The sequence below is a fragment of the Staurois parvus genome, unplaced genomic scaffold, assembly GCF_062004578.1.
Source record: "Staurois parvus isolate SC_StPar_1 unplaced genomic scaffold, SC_StPar_1.0 ptg000175l, whole genome shotgun sequence".
Classification (NCBI taxonomy): Eukaryota; Metazoa; Chordata; class Amphibia; order Anura; family Ranidae; genus Staurois; species Staurois parvus.
This window is the reverse complement of record NW_028317971.1, coordinates 7,641,647-7,655,178: the sequence shown is the minus strand read 5'-3', so window position 1 is coordinate 7,655,178 and position 13,532 is coordinate 7,641,647. Positions and strand designations below refer to the sequence as shown.

The 13,532-nt window shown below is 41.3% G+C and overlaps 1 protein-coding gene across 1 annotated transcript in view; it reads left to right on the top strand.

The window, feature by feature from the left end:
* The window catches only part of LOC149462400 (uncharacterized), a 75,421-nt gene extending 67,501 nt beyond the window's left edge, over positions 1-7,920 (top strand). The window contains exons 6-7 of the mRNA XM_089676901.1: positions 760-829; positions 4,236-7,920. Of these exons, the coding sequence (XP_089533027.1) occupies positions 760-829; positions 4,236-4,332 (167 nt within the window). The 3' untranslated portion in view covers positions 4,333-7,920. The remainder of the gene's footprint in view (positions 1-759; positions 830-4,235) is intronic.
* The last annotated feature ends 5,612 nt before the right edge of the window (positions 7,921-13,532 follow it).

The window sequence follows — 13,532 nt, the reverse complement described above, 5'->3', positions numbered from 1 at the left end:
GTGCGCCTAAAGGTGAGGAGAGTAGGTGATAGTCTGATGGATTGGGGTAGGGAGTTCCAGAGGATGGGGGAAGCCCTGGAGAAGTCCTGGAGACAGGCATGGGAGGAGGAGACCAGGGAACTAGAGAGTAGGAGGTCTTGTGAGGAGCAGAAAGTACGTTTTGGGTGGTATTTGGATACCAGATCGGTGATGTAGTTTGGGGCAGTATTATGAACAGTTTTATAAGTCAATGTTAGCATTTTGAATTTTATCCGTTGGGCAATGGGAAGCCAGTGGAGGGATTGGCAGAGAGGGGTGGCGGATACAGAGTGGTTAGTAAGGTGGATGACTCTGGCCGCAGCATTCAAGATAGACTGAAGTGGGGATAGCCTGCGGTGGGGTAAGCCAATGAGGAGGGAGTTACAGTAGTCAAGGCGTGATATGAGGGAGTGAATGAGTTGCTTAGTGGTTTTTGGGGTTAGGAACGGATGTATTTTGGAGATGTTGCGGAGGTGAAGTCTACATGAGTTTGTCAGTGATTGGACCTGGGACTGGAAGGATAGATTGGAGTCTAAGATGACACCTAGTATTCTGGCTTGAGGGGAGGGACTGATGGTGGTGTTGTTGGTCTTGATGGAGAAGTCGGGGGGGGGGGAGGGGGGGCGCGGGCTGGGGGGAAGACTAAGAGCTCAGTTTTGGAAAGATTTAGTTTGAGGAAGTGGAGTGACATCCAGTCCGATATGTTGGATTATGTGTGTAATGTATTTTCTCTTTTAACAGGTAGCATTGCTGGAGTATTATTATTCCTCACTCTGCTAGTTATCTGCATCATGAATTGGATGAAGCGCAGGTATGATCTTCCTTGTATTGATAATCTTGCTAATGCTACATTCTCCTATAATATGTATTCTTTCACGGTTCAGGCAAAGACAAATTCTATGTGGAAACTCAATAAAAACCATTTTTTCAATTTCTCTGGAATAAATTGATACTACTAAAGACTTTGCATTATACATTTTCATTTTATGACAACACAAACAGTTATTTATAGTTATTTTGGCAATCCAGTATAATCTTAGGTACTTGAAAAATCTCCTTTCGGGGCCAGTTTACACTACAAAAATGCACTCTGGATGAATTCCGGATATGTTTTTGTTTACAGTTCACACCACACGCAGTTCTGGTGCAGTTTTGATGCAGTTTGCAATGTTCCAGTATGGTTATGTGCAGAAAAAATGCAGCATGCTCTACTTTTTTTTCTGCATCAGAAACTGACTGGAACTGACTGCACTAGTGTGAACCAGGGCCATTGGAATACATGGAAAACACTGTGCATGTATTTTTAAAGCAAAAAAAAAGCGCACTGAATTGCATTTAGTGTGAACTAGACCTTATGCTGTGAATGCTGCATGTCTGCAGGACATCTCTTTCCACAACTTCCTGGATTCCCTGCATGCTTTGCAGCTTCTCCGCACTTTCAATTTCTAAGGACTACAGGAAACTCCCCAGTAATCATTCCTTTTCTAATAGCAACATATTAAAAATATGAAACTAATGCACACGGTATGACTTATATTAATTATAAAGCAGGCCTTAGAGTGTTACTAAACCCACAACAGTAAAACCAGCCCGTATATGCAGTAAAGCATGCTTGTTATACTCACTGTGGAACCTAAGAGGTTAATCCTCTGTGTAAAAACGCTGTTTGAGCCTGTCTTCTCTGATCCTCCCCTTCTTCCACAGTAGCCAATCCATCTGCTGATAGAACAGAGCTTTGGAGCATGCTCAGTTTGGTGTGTATTGCTAGTGAGTTTTTTTTTTTTCTTGGGAGGGTACATGTGATCAGCACAGGGCCAATCAGCACTGTCCAGACAGAGGGTCAGGTGTCCTGCAGCCTCATAGGACAATCAGGGGAAAATGAAAACTCCTTCTATAAGCTTTAACCAGTGCTCTGCTGGACATTGAGAGTCACAAGACTGCTATATACTTCTGATGAGACAAGGTATTTAGCAGTTTATAATTACTAAAATAGCATTTCCATGTTCTGTGTACTGTGGGAGACCAGATACAGTGAATGCGGGGTCCTGGGTTTAGTAACACTTTAACCACTTCCCATCCGGCCCATGTACATAAACGGCCGGACGGGAGCAGTGCACGAGCAGGTAGCCATTTATAAACGCGCACGGCACCGCGAACACGTGTGAGGTCCCGATCATGTGATCACTGATTGGCCAATCAGGGATCACATAAATAGTATTATTATTATTATTATTATTATACAGGACTTATATAGCACCAACAGTTTGCTCAGTGCTTTACAATATAAAGGGAGAGAATACAGCAATAATACAGTTCAATACAAGAGGGATAGGAGGGCCCTGCTCCTTGTAAGCAAGATGTCACATCTGACATCATTGCTTACTACTAGTGAAATATGTGAATGATCACAGAGGTCACATGGTACAAGGCTAGTCACAACAGCCTTGTACCATGTGACAAGTTGTGACCAATCACAGCTCACACAGTATTTCTCAATGGCTGCAAGAATGCAGCCAGAGAGAAGGAGAAATTATTGCTTTTACAGCCTTTATGTGTGTAAATGCAATCAGTCTTAAAAAAAAAAAAAAAAAATCTTCATCCCCCACAAGTAGTACAGTGTCACTATGGTGACACTGTACTGCTAGGGTGACAGTATGTTCAAAAAATATAAATAATAATATAAAAAAATAAAATAAAAATGTTATAAATTTTGAAAAAAATATAATTTTTGTTTATAAACTAATTTGGGTTTTTTTTTTTTTTTTACTAAAAAGATAGCTGAATACATTTTGGGCAAGATTTATGAAGAATGGTTATTTTTTTGCAAAATGTTATAAGAAAAACACTTTTTTTAAAAATGTTTGGACTTTTTCATTTATATAGCAAAAAATAAAAATCTCAGTGGTGAATAAATACCACCAAAATAAAGTTTTATCTGTCTCGAAAAAATGCTAAAAAATTCATATGGGTACAGTGTTGCATGACCGCGCAATTGTCATTCAAAGTGTGATAGCACTAAAAGCTGAAAATTGGCCTGGACAGGAAGAGGGTGAAAGTGTCCGTACTTGAAGTGGTTAAAGAGGATCTTCACCCTGTATACAAAAATGTAAAAAAAGTCATCATCTACAAATACTGTAGCTACTGACTTTAAAAAAAAAAAGCACACTTACCTGTCCCTGTCCCAAGATCCAACAATGTCCTGACCCAACCCGACTCTGTCATTCTTCAGGTCCAGGGGCTGGCATCTTTACTGTGGACAGCAGACTGTGACTCCTTGCGACTTCACAGCCAGCTGTCCACTGTGCATGTGCAAGCCATGCTGTGTCTCGTGAATGGTCCAGCAGTCTACTCCGACATGTGCCGTGTCCCAAGAGGCTGAGGGGGGAACTTATGCTCAGGTTGCCACAGCAATCAGATTGGAGGGGGTCTAATAGACCCCAAACCACTCCATAAAGAGGACCTGTCATGGCCCATGCTATAAATAAAAATTTTAGCACCAGACCTCCTCTGTAACTCTAAACTGGTAACTCAAAGGTTTTTAAAGCATTGCCTACATGGATTTTTAGGTAGCACAGTTTGGTGCCATTCGACAGGTGGATGCAATTTTAAAGTGTGACATGTGTGATATCTATTTACTTGGTGTAACATCTGTTATATTTTACCAAACAATTGGGCATTATATGGTGTTTTTGTGCAATAAAATTAAAGTGTATTTTCTAAAAAAAAACTGCATTTAATAAACTGCTGCACAAATATAATGTGATATAAAAATATGCATCACCCACTGTTTTATTCCCTAGCGCCTCTTCTTTGAAAACAAAATATAAATAATGTATGGGGGTTTGAATTGGCCTGGACTGGAAGTGGTTAAAGTGTATGTAAATGTGAACAATAAACCTCTCCTATTTGCCACTTTTTGGTCTGTTAAATGTACTATTGGAAGTGGTTTGTTATATCTGCTTGGTCAATGAAGAAAAAAAGAAAAAAAAAGTATTTTGCTCTGATATTCACTTTTAACAAAAAAAGAATATCTGCCTGTTTACAGCCTACGTGTTCGATTGTAGGAGCTGTACCAAAGATACTCTTCCATCCTAGAAAGCTAATATACCACTTTGTAGTCTTGATGCGTTATTTTCTATACATATCTGTTATTATTAGAGCATATGGTAAAATGTTAATAATATTCCCTTCTGTGCTATTTTCCCTTCCATCTACAGAAACCAACATTCTCCAGTACCTCCGGAAGAGCCCAATCCAGAACACAATTATCCTACCGCCCAGGAAGAACAGGAGGAAGAATGTAGAAATCTGTAATGCACAAATCCACCCAATGTAGCACAGAGTGTATCTTCCTTATGTTTCCTAATTAGTCCTTAAGACTAAGGGACAGCAATACTGCACACTGAGTATTGCTTTCTAAATTCTCCAAAATCACCAATTTACAAGAGCCTAACACATATAGCATTTTTATCATCATGTGGTATCTGCGTATTTTAACAACCTCTACTTTTTTCAGTTCACCAAAGATATTACTACAGAGTTTTGCTGAGTTTATCACATTACATTACTGGGTTTTTTTATGTTTTTTTTTTCTTCCAGTATTTACTTTGTGATTACTGGAAGACTATTTCACTGGTGTTTGCTCCTAAAGGTGGATTCACACTTGTGCAGCCCTTTTCTATGCGTTATGCCTATTTCACACAGGCGTTCCGTATGTCCGTTTTTCATCTGTCCTTTTATGGATGAAAAACGGACACCCATGTATTTTTATGAACTAGCGGATGATCATCCGTTCACATCCGTTAATGTCTGTATCTGTTAACATTTTTTTTTGAGCAGAAGAAAACCCTATTTCCTGGCGCCAACATGGCAGCATACATGTGATATATCTCCGCTCCTATATCCACTCGCAGGACCTGTGTATATCTATAACAGTCTGACTGAGAGCAACTGCCCCCATTCTCCGTATAATCAAGGTCAAACAAAGGGAGGGTTTGTATGCTGCCATGGATTGGTGTCAGGAAAGGAAAATTACAGTAAGTGTGATACAATTTTCCATTTTCCTGACGCCAACATGGCAGTATACATGTGATAAATAACTAGCTAAACAGGGAGGGCTAAACTGTATAATCAAACTGCATTACATTCTTTTTTTGAGCAGAAGAAAACCCTATTACCTGGCGCCAACATGGCAGCATACATGTGATATATCTCCGCTCCTATATCCACTCGCAGGACCTGTGTATATCTATAAAAGTCTGACTGAGTGCAGCCTCCCCCATTCTCTTTTTTGTCCTCAAGATCTACACCTGCAAGACCGTGATGTTGCGATAAGTCCCTACCTGCCGACTGAGCTGGAGTCCGTCTGGGCTTAGCCTCTCCCAGGCACAGTCCTGCATCTTAGGTTGCTAAATGCACCAATAACGTGGGGAGCTTTCTCTGAAGTTTTCATTTTATTTTCTGCGCAAAGCTGATATCCTTGCTCCAACATGAGCCTTCTGCCACATAATCAATACCTCCATGTACTCAGGTAGGGACCATCAGTGTGGTAAGTAAGAGGAGAAAAAAGAGTGTCTTTCTATGAGTGTGGCCTTCATATTCTGGTACAACCCAACCCACTCTCGCGCTTGCTTAGGGGCCAGTTCACACTACATGTGGTTCAGTTGCTTTTTTTCTGCATCCAAAATGTACAGAAAGTAGGTTACATGATTGTCAATATCATAGTTCACATCAGTGCTTGCAATTCCTGTGTGTTCCAGTTGCAGAAAAAGAAGTAGAACATGCTGCATCTTTTCTGCACAGAACTGTACTAGAACGCGGTAAGGCGCACTGGAATGCACATGTCCCTATTTCAATTAAAGCAATAGAGAGGGGAAAAAATGCCTTGGAATGCATAAAAAACGCCCTGGGATTCGTTAAACACACCGGAACGCATCAAAAATGACTATGCAAAAACTCATCCGGAACACATCTGGACTACGTTTTTATAGTGTGAATCGGCCCTAAGATCAAGCGTTGAAAATAGCGTTGCCATGGCATGACTATTCCAGTGTCTCTTCCAGCCCCACAGGTCTCACCCAGGATGTACACAAAGTTCCCAATGAGTGTTGACATCTCTGCTTCTCTGAGCTCTAAGAGTGACAAAGGACAGAGTGCTGAGCCTGCGACATGGACCTAATACCAGACTAACACGTCTGATGATATTGCCACTGAAACCATTCTAAGGACAAAGGAGGCTGGGAGCCATCAAGTCATGGTCCTTCATGGGCAAATAGTTAATGATCTTCTGAGTTCTCCAACCACTTATGCCAGCAGACTCCGGGCACAACGTCAAGGATGCAGCCCTGCACAGCAGTACAGGATACCACAGCCATCCTTACCAAGGAGGCCCCAAGTCCACCATAGCCATATTTATTCCTGCCTCTGGAGGCACCTTTATCCAAGCCATTCACTTTTGCCTTGCACCTGGCTTCACCAGAGGTAGAAGGTCAATCATCGTCCTTGAAAAGGCTAAGCCAGGTTCAAGTGTCTCTTGGGTCCAGTCTTTCATTAGGGTAGCAGGCCCAGAGCGGGATGACCCAGATGACTGCCTTTCTAACTCAGAACATACTTCACATTTTCAAGGCACTGCCTTCCACTCTCCCCAGTGAATGGATGGATGAAGAGGTTGTTTCAAGAGGAGTGGCAATAGTGGTATGAAGTTTTTCATTAGTAAACAGCTGCAAAATTATACCTTATCCAGGAGGAAAACGCATTTCTTAGTTGGAGATAATGGCACGGCCACATACTAACACACTTAACATGCATTGCAGTAACACACATTACAGCACAGCACTGCACTCCACTGCAAAGATTTGGACAATACTAAACTAACTGTTAAATGCCCTAAGAAAAGAGGCTACGTGGGATCGCTTTTCAGAGGAGCAGCTATGTTATCTGCACATGCAAACAAGCCCTGCTCATGTTTGACAGGCAGCTCTGTATACCAATCAGCATCCCTGTGCTAAGCACTATTTCAAGAGCTGTCCATGGTTAGTTTAGCATAGCAGAGCTTAGCAGCATACAAACCCTCCCTTTGTTTGACCTTGATTGTACGGAGAATGGGGGCAGTTGCTTTCAGTCAGACTGTTATAGATATACACAGGTCCTGTGGGTGGATATAGGGGCGGAAATATATCACATGTATGCTGCCATGAATTGACGCCAGGAAAGGAAAATTACGGTATGATACAATTTTCAGTTTTTTCTTCCATTTAAAAAAAAAACAAAATACTGGAACGGACGAAAAAACGGATTTAAAAGGATGTAAACGGATGAAATAACTGATGTAAACTGAAGAAAAAAGATGTAAACTGTTGAAAAACGGATGTAAACTGATCCGTTGTTTCTTTGAAAAAACGTGACTGAACTGATGGAAAAAAATGGAAGGTCCATGTCAAAGGACTGTTAATGTAGTGGAGGAGATTTACTAAAATTGGTGCGCTCAGAAGCTGATTGGCTACCATGCACAGCAGATTCTAATTTCAACATGTTCAATTAAGCTTTTACAATAAATCCTGGAAGCTTGTTGGTTTCTATGCAGAGTTGCACTCGATTTTGCACCATGCAGTTTTAGTAAATCTTCCCCAGTGTGTTAAAGTGATACTAAATCCAATACCAAAAATGTAATATTTTGCAGCTTACCAATCCTTAAATCCTTTGACTGCATTGGTTTTCTTTTTTAGGCTTTTCCCCCTCAGTTTTCACCTTGTGATCTGGCCAGTTACACACCTCCTGTATTAGTCACGCACACAGAAGACAGGTTTCTACAACCCTCATCGCATATTCCAAGGGGAGAATGAAACTCACCATGTGACTCCTGCGGTTTCCATCCGCTCAACCAGTAAATCAAATCATGTAGGATCGGCAACAAGGTGAAGATGAAACAATGGAAGATTTATTCGAATGCAGAGTATAAAATAGTTTCAGAATACAAGCAACACCAACACGTTTCAGTCAAACAAGACCTTATTCATAGTATGAATAAGGTCTTGGTTGACTGAAACTCATTAGTTTTGCTTGTATTCAGGAACTATGTTTTACTTTGCAATCGAGTAAACCTTCCATTATTTCATCTTCACCTTGTTGCCGATCCTACATGATTTGATTTTCTGTATTAGAGTGCCTACACTCTGGATGAAGGAGCAACAAAGACATCTTTGGACAACAGTATTGTCAGTCTGGGGGAGGGAACTGTTAGATGCACTAGCAGTTATAGATACACCAACAAATTAAAGACAAACTCCAGCTATCAATCTTCAAGCAGTTACAGCAGCATTTTTTTTTTCCTTTTGGGATAAAGGTTTTACTTAAGTAAAAGCTGCTTATTGTAAGCACCCCAGTCAGTGGTAAATGGTTTGTCTCAACCCATAACTCTCGCTTTTGCAGGACAGCTTGTTCTGTAGAAAAACTCAGACTTACTGGTAGGATCACCAGGTGAAAATAAATGCAAGAAAGCCTAAAAAGAAAACTAATGCAGCCACTACAACAAAGTTTTGGCAAGCTGCAATATAATGTTTGCTTTTGGGTTTAATACCGCTTTAAGAATAGGCTGACAATGCACTTCAATGGACAAAAAAGACAAAACACGCGCAGTATCCTTTTTTCCAATGTACCACAACACATCTTATGTGCATTGTGGTGCGTTGAAGTGTGTGTTGGCTTCTACTGTATAGTGCGTCAGAGTGCCATTCATAATTGTGTTCATATTGAATGCTACTGAACACACCACAGTTGGTCAGAGGTGCTAATGGGTGTTGCAGTAATGTGCCATCACACAAGCCTGAATGGGCTCTTAAAGCGGTAGTAAACTGCAAAAAAGAAAAAATCTCCCTGCAAGTTAAGAGCACAGTGTATAGTATGCATCGCATACTAGCACATTATGAAAGACTTACCTGAAAACAAAGCCCTCCAGTGGAGTGCTGTCACAGCTCCTCGACGCTTCCATCTTCAGCCAGTCTTCCTTCTGATTTCCTGGGCTGCAGCCGTTTGACTGGCACGCCATGCATTGCGTGACAGTGCCATTACTGGCGCTGCTGAAGTAAATATCTCCTAAACGGTGCACATTTAGGAGATATTTACAATACTTACAGGTAAGCCTTATTAAAAGCTTACCTGTAGGTAAAAAATGAAAAAATGATGTTAATTCCACATTAAAGTAGAACAGTGAGTCTCTATGAGGTGTCTACTGAGGAGAGCAGGTAAAGGAGTTGTCTATAGTCATGATAAAAGAACAGCTCCAATTTATGAAAACTGGGGGCTTTGAATAATTAAATGTTCCTTTCATGCAGAACCATGATCCTGTACCAATATATTTATTTTTGTGAACTAACCATTCTTATATAAAACTGAGTGTTAGATAAAATAATGTGAAATGCCTTTATAGGCTTTGTGAATTGATGCTGAGATGGATGGTTCTCTTAGGAACAGAATACAGCAGTTCTGCAGGGCAAATGTATGAAAGCTTACTTAGGACACTTTAAATGTTCGATATCTGCATGGCTACCACAACATGCTTTGTCTAATGGATGGCAAACATGTAATGTATGAGTGCTGCACTGCTTCAAAACTACAGTAGTTATACCTAAAGAAAAACTATGAGAGAATCATGGAGGCTCCTGTTGATGACTTGGCTTCCCAAAAAGGCTGGTTCCATGGCTGTCAAGCTGATGCATTGATTTCAGGGTTTCCTGAGCCACTAACCTGGAAAATGTACAGCAGGGGTGTCAAACTCTGTCTTTGTGAGCCACATCAGCATTATGGTTGGCCTCAAAGGGCCAGTTGTATTTGAAATACTAGATGTACAGAGCACCCCCTTTACACCAGATGTCAAGAGGCCCTCCACTATCAGAAGTTAAGAGCCCCCTACCCTCCCTTACACCAAAATGCACCCACCTTACCTTGTACTGCTGCCGGGAAGAAGCTGGGATCGGAGATGGGAAGCAGAAAGTGCAGGGTCTGCAGGAGGACCAGCGAAGGGCTGGGGTCTGCTGAATGTTAAGACCAAGGAAGGTGGAGATGAGAGGGTGCTGAGGCTGCACAGAGAGGTGCAGGATCTGTAGGAGGAGTTCTGGCCTCCTCTGCTGCTGACTGCTGAGATGAGGTGCGGGTGGAGATGAGGGGGGTGCTGCAGGAGAGGTGTGAGGGCCACATGAAATGGCCTGGTGGGCTAGATTTGGCCCTCTGTTCTTGTGTTTGACACATGTGATGTATAGGGATAATAAATTGTGACATTCATTCATATAATGCTTGTTCCAGGTCTGTATACGTTTTGATGCCAGAAAAGCGGCAAGCATTTTTCAAAAAGGGGTCTGCAATGACAGCCTCCATACTCCCTTCATGACAGAGTCACTTTAAATAGGTGCCTGCCGAAGTGTGATATGCAGTGTGGCCAAGTTGGCTATTTTATATAGTGTTGGAAAATGAAATCTGTCTCTAATTCTCAGGGACACTTGAGCATCTTCCTCCATAAATAATATATACAGTATAATGTGCAATAGGGGGAATAAAATATAGACACTGCAGCTATTCATTAAAAGGCTCCATGCACACTGGGCATTTTAATAACGCTGGTAGCGTTAGCTGTGTAAAATCACGTTAAAAACGCAAATTTTTAAGTGTTTTCTTATGTTTGTGCATTAGCGGCATTTTGCCGTGTTTGTGTGTTTTTTTGTGCTAAAAAAGTCCAAAAAATGCTGGTTTGCAGCTAAAAAAACTCCTCTAGAAACCCACTAGTTCTGGGGGTTTTTTTCCAGCCAAAAAATGCTGATTACAGCCTATGTGTGCATGGACACATAGGATAACATGCTGGGGAGTTTACTGGCTGTAGAAAAAAATGCCAAAAGCCAAAAAACAGAAGCTGTAAAAACATCCAGTGTGCATGAGGACTAAAAGTACAGTTGTCTTAAATGATTTCGTACAGGGTAAAAAAACTGAAGTCTGCAGTGGTTTAAGATCTCCACCCATTTGTACCTAAATGGCTGGCGATTCTGAATCCTTCAGAGAACTCTGGACCACTGTTCTGATGACATCTGCTTTTCACCCCAAAACTCTCATCTTTATCAGAAAGGTTTATCTGTGGGAGGAAACCCTCATTGAATAGAATGCAGCCAGGAGGCTAAAGATGGAGGTTCTTTTGATAATTACCAGTTGACTTAAATCTGTCCGAAATATTTGAATCATCCAGCACATTTCAAAATGTGTCAATCCGATCCATTGTTTTTATGACTGCCAAGCATATTGTTTTTATATTTTTGTATTATTTATTAAAAATAAAAACGATGAAGTAATAGAGCTAGACAGTTGTTATATTCCTAAGTATGCACTTTAGACGTTTTCTTTCAGCCTGTTTTCATAGATTGGTTAATTTTTCTCATAAAGCTGTGCGTCCAGCCAAAATATTTTTTATAATATTAGAAGGGTTAAAATTTCCATCATGGTTTTATTGCTGACCCCATCAGTAAGAATCCTCAATATGTCCTGTCATGACAGATTCAACAGGAAGTTATGCAGGCCATAGATGGGGAGAAAACCGGACGATTTTCTTTAAAAAAAATGACAAATCGGTCGTTCAAGCGGCTGACGTTACCAGGAACAGTAAAAAAAAATCGGCCGATATTCAACCCGTCTACAGCCAGCAAAAAGTGTCCCTGCAGAGATCTCCGCTATTTCTTTGACATTTATAGCGGTTGCAACAATGTATCTATTTGTATCCATTTAGGATACAGATGTTTTTATTTGGAAACAAATAGATACATTGTTGCAACCGCTATAAATGTCAAGGAACTGTCAAAGAAATAGCGGAGCTCTCGGCAGGGACACTTTTTGCCGGACTGGAATTCTTCTTCTTCATCCTCTTCTTCTTCATCCTCTTCATCTTCCTCCTCTTCTTCTTCCTCCTCTTCTTCTTCCTCCTCTTCTTCTTCCTCCTCTTCTTCTTCATCCTCTTCTTCTTTTTGTCTTCCTCTTGCAGGTCACTGCTCATGCGCAGTTTTTATCGGTAAAAAGATCGGCCGATTTGCCCATAATTGCCGCGAACATCGGCCAATCGGCAAAATCGGCCAATCTTTTTCCAACTTTACCGATAAAAAAAAAATCTGCCAAAATACCGAAAAACGGCCGAACAATTAGCCTGCTAACGATCCAAAAATCGGCCGATTTTTGACCCATCTATGGCCTGGATAAGCTTATATCTTCCCTTTTAAAAACAGGGGAAATCTCATTATACCTTCCATTCCTGTACTGGTGACTGGTGTATAATTTCAGGCTAGGTTCACACCTGTGCCGTGATTGGTGTTGTGGGAGAAGCACCTGTTCCCGCATATGCAACCGCAGACACAGAAAAACGCACTAACGCTCAGGAGATGTGTGGGGTGTCTTTAATCCTAATGGCATCTCAATGCACTGGAAACCCTGCACTGAAAACCACACTACACTTGCAGTTTCCATGTGGGAAGCATTTTAAAAAATGGCGCAGGGTCCTTTTTCTCTGTGTTTTCTGGAAGCACAGCCGCCCATTCAACTGAATGGTATGCCGTGCCCACACAAAACACGGATCACACAGCCCCATAAGATCATCGGTACAAATAGTGAGGGGAAGTCACCCCCATGTAATCATAGACAGCAATAAAATCCTGAATTTCTACTCCTTCCTTACTCCATCCAAAACTAGAACGTACTTTTGTCTGGATTTCTACTTTAATGCTATAGAAACATTTTTTTGGGCTGGAAATCCATTTTAGAGAAGGTTTAGAGCCTCTGTAAAGCTCACCACATGTTACAATTGTTTTGTAGTATCTCCTTCAGATCAGTCAACAACTATGTAATGAAAGGGTCTCCCTGATTAGATTTACAACTTAATATATATTAACCACTTGCCTACCAGGCACTTATACCCCCTTCTTTACCAGGCCAATTTTCAGCTTTCAGCACTGTCGCACTTTGACAATTGCGCGGTCATGCAAGATTGTACGCATATGACAATTGCGCGGTCATGCAAGATTGTACCCATATGACATTTTTATCAATTTTTTTCATACAAATAGAGATTTCTTTTGGTGGTATTTAATCACTGCTGGGTGCTTTACTTTTTGTGCTATAAACAAAAAAAGTGCAAAAAATTTGAAAACAAAAAAAGTTTCTTTGTTTCTATTATAAAATTTTTCAAACAGGTAATTTTACTCCTTCACTGATGTGCGTTGATGAAGCAGCACAGATGGGCACTGATAGGTGGCGTGGCACTGACAGGCAGCACTGATAGGCAGCAGTAATGAGGTGTCATGGATAGGTGGCACTGATAGGTGGCACTGATGATGGGTACTGATAGACAACACTGATAGGTGGCACTGACTGGCGGCACTGCTAGGCATTGACTGGCGCAACTGCTGGGCACTGACTGGCAGCACTGATGGGCACTGGAGGGTGGCACTAGTGGGTGGCACTGGTGGGAACTGCTGGGCACAGGTGGGTGGAACTGG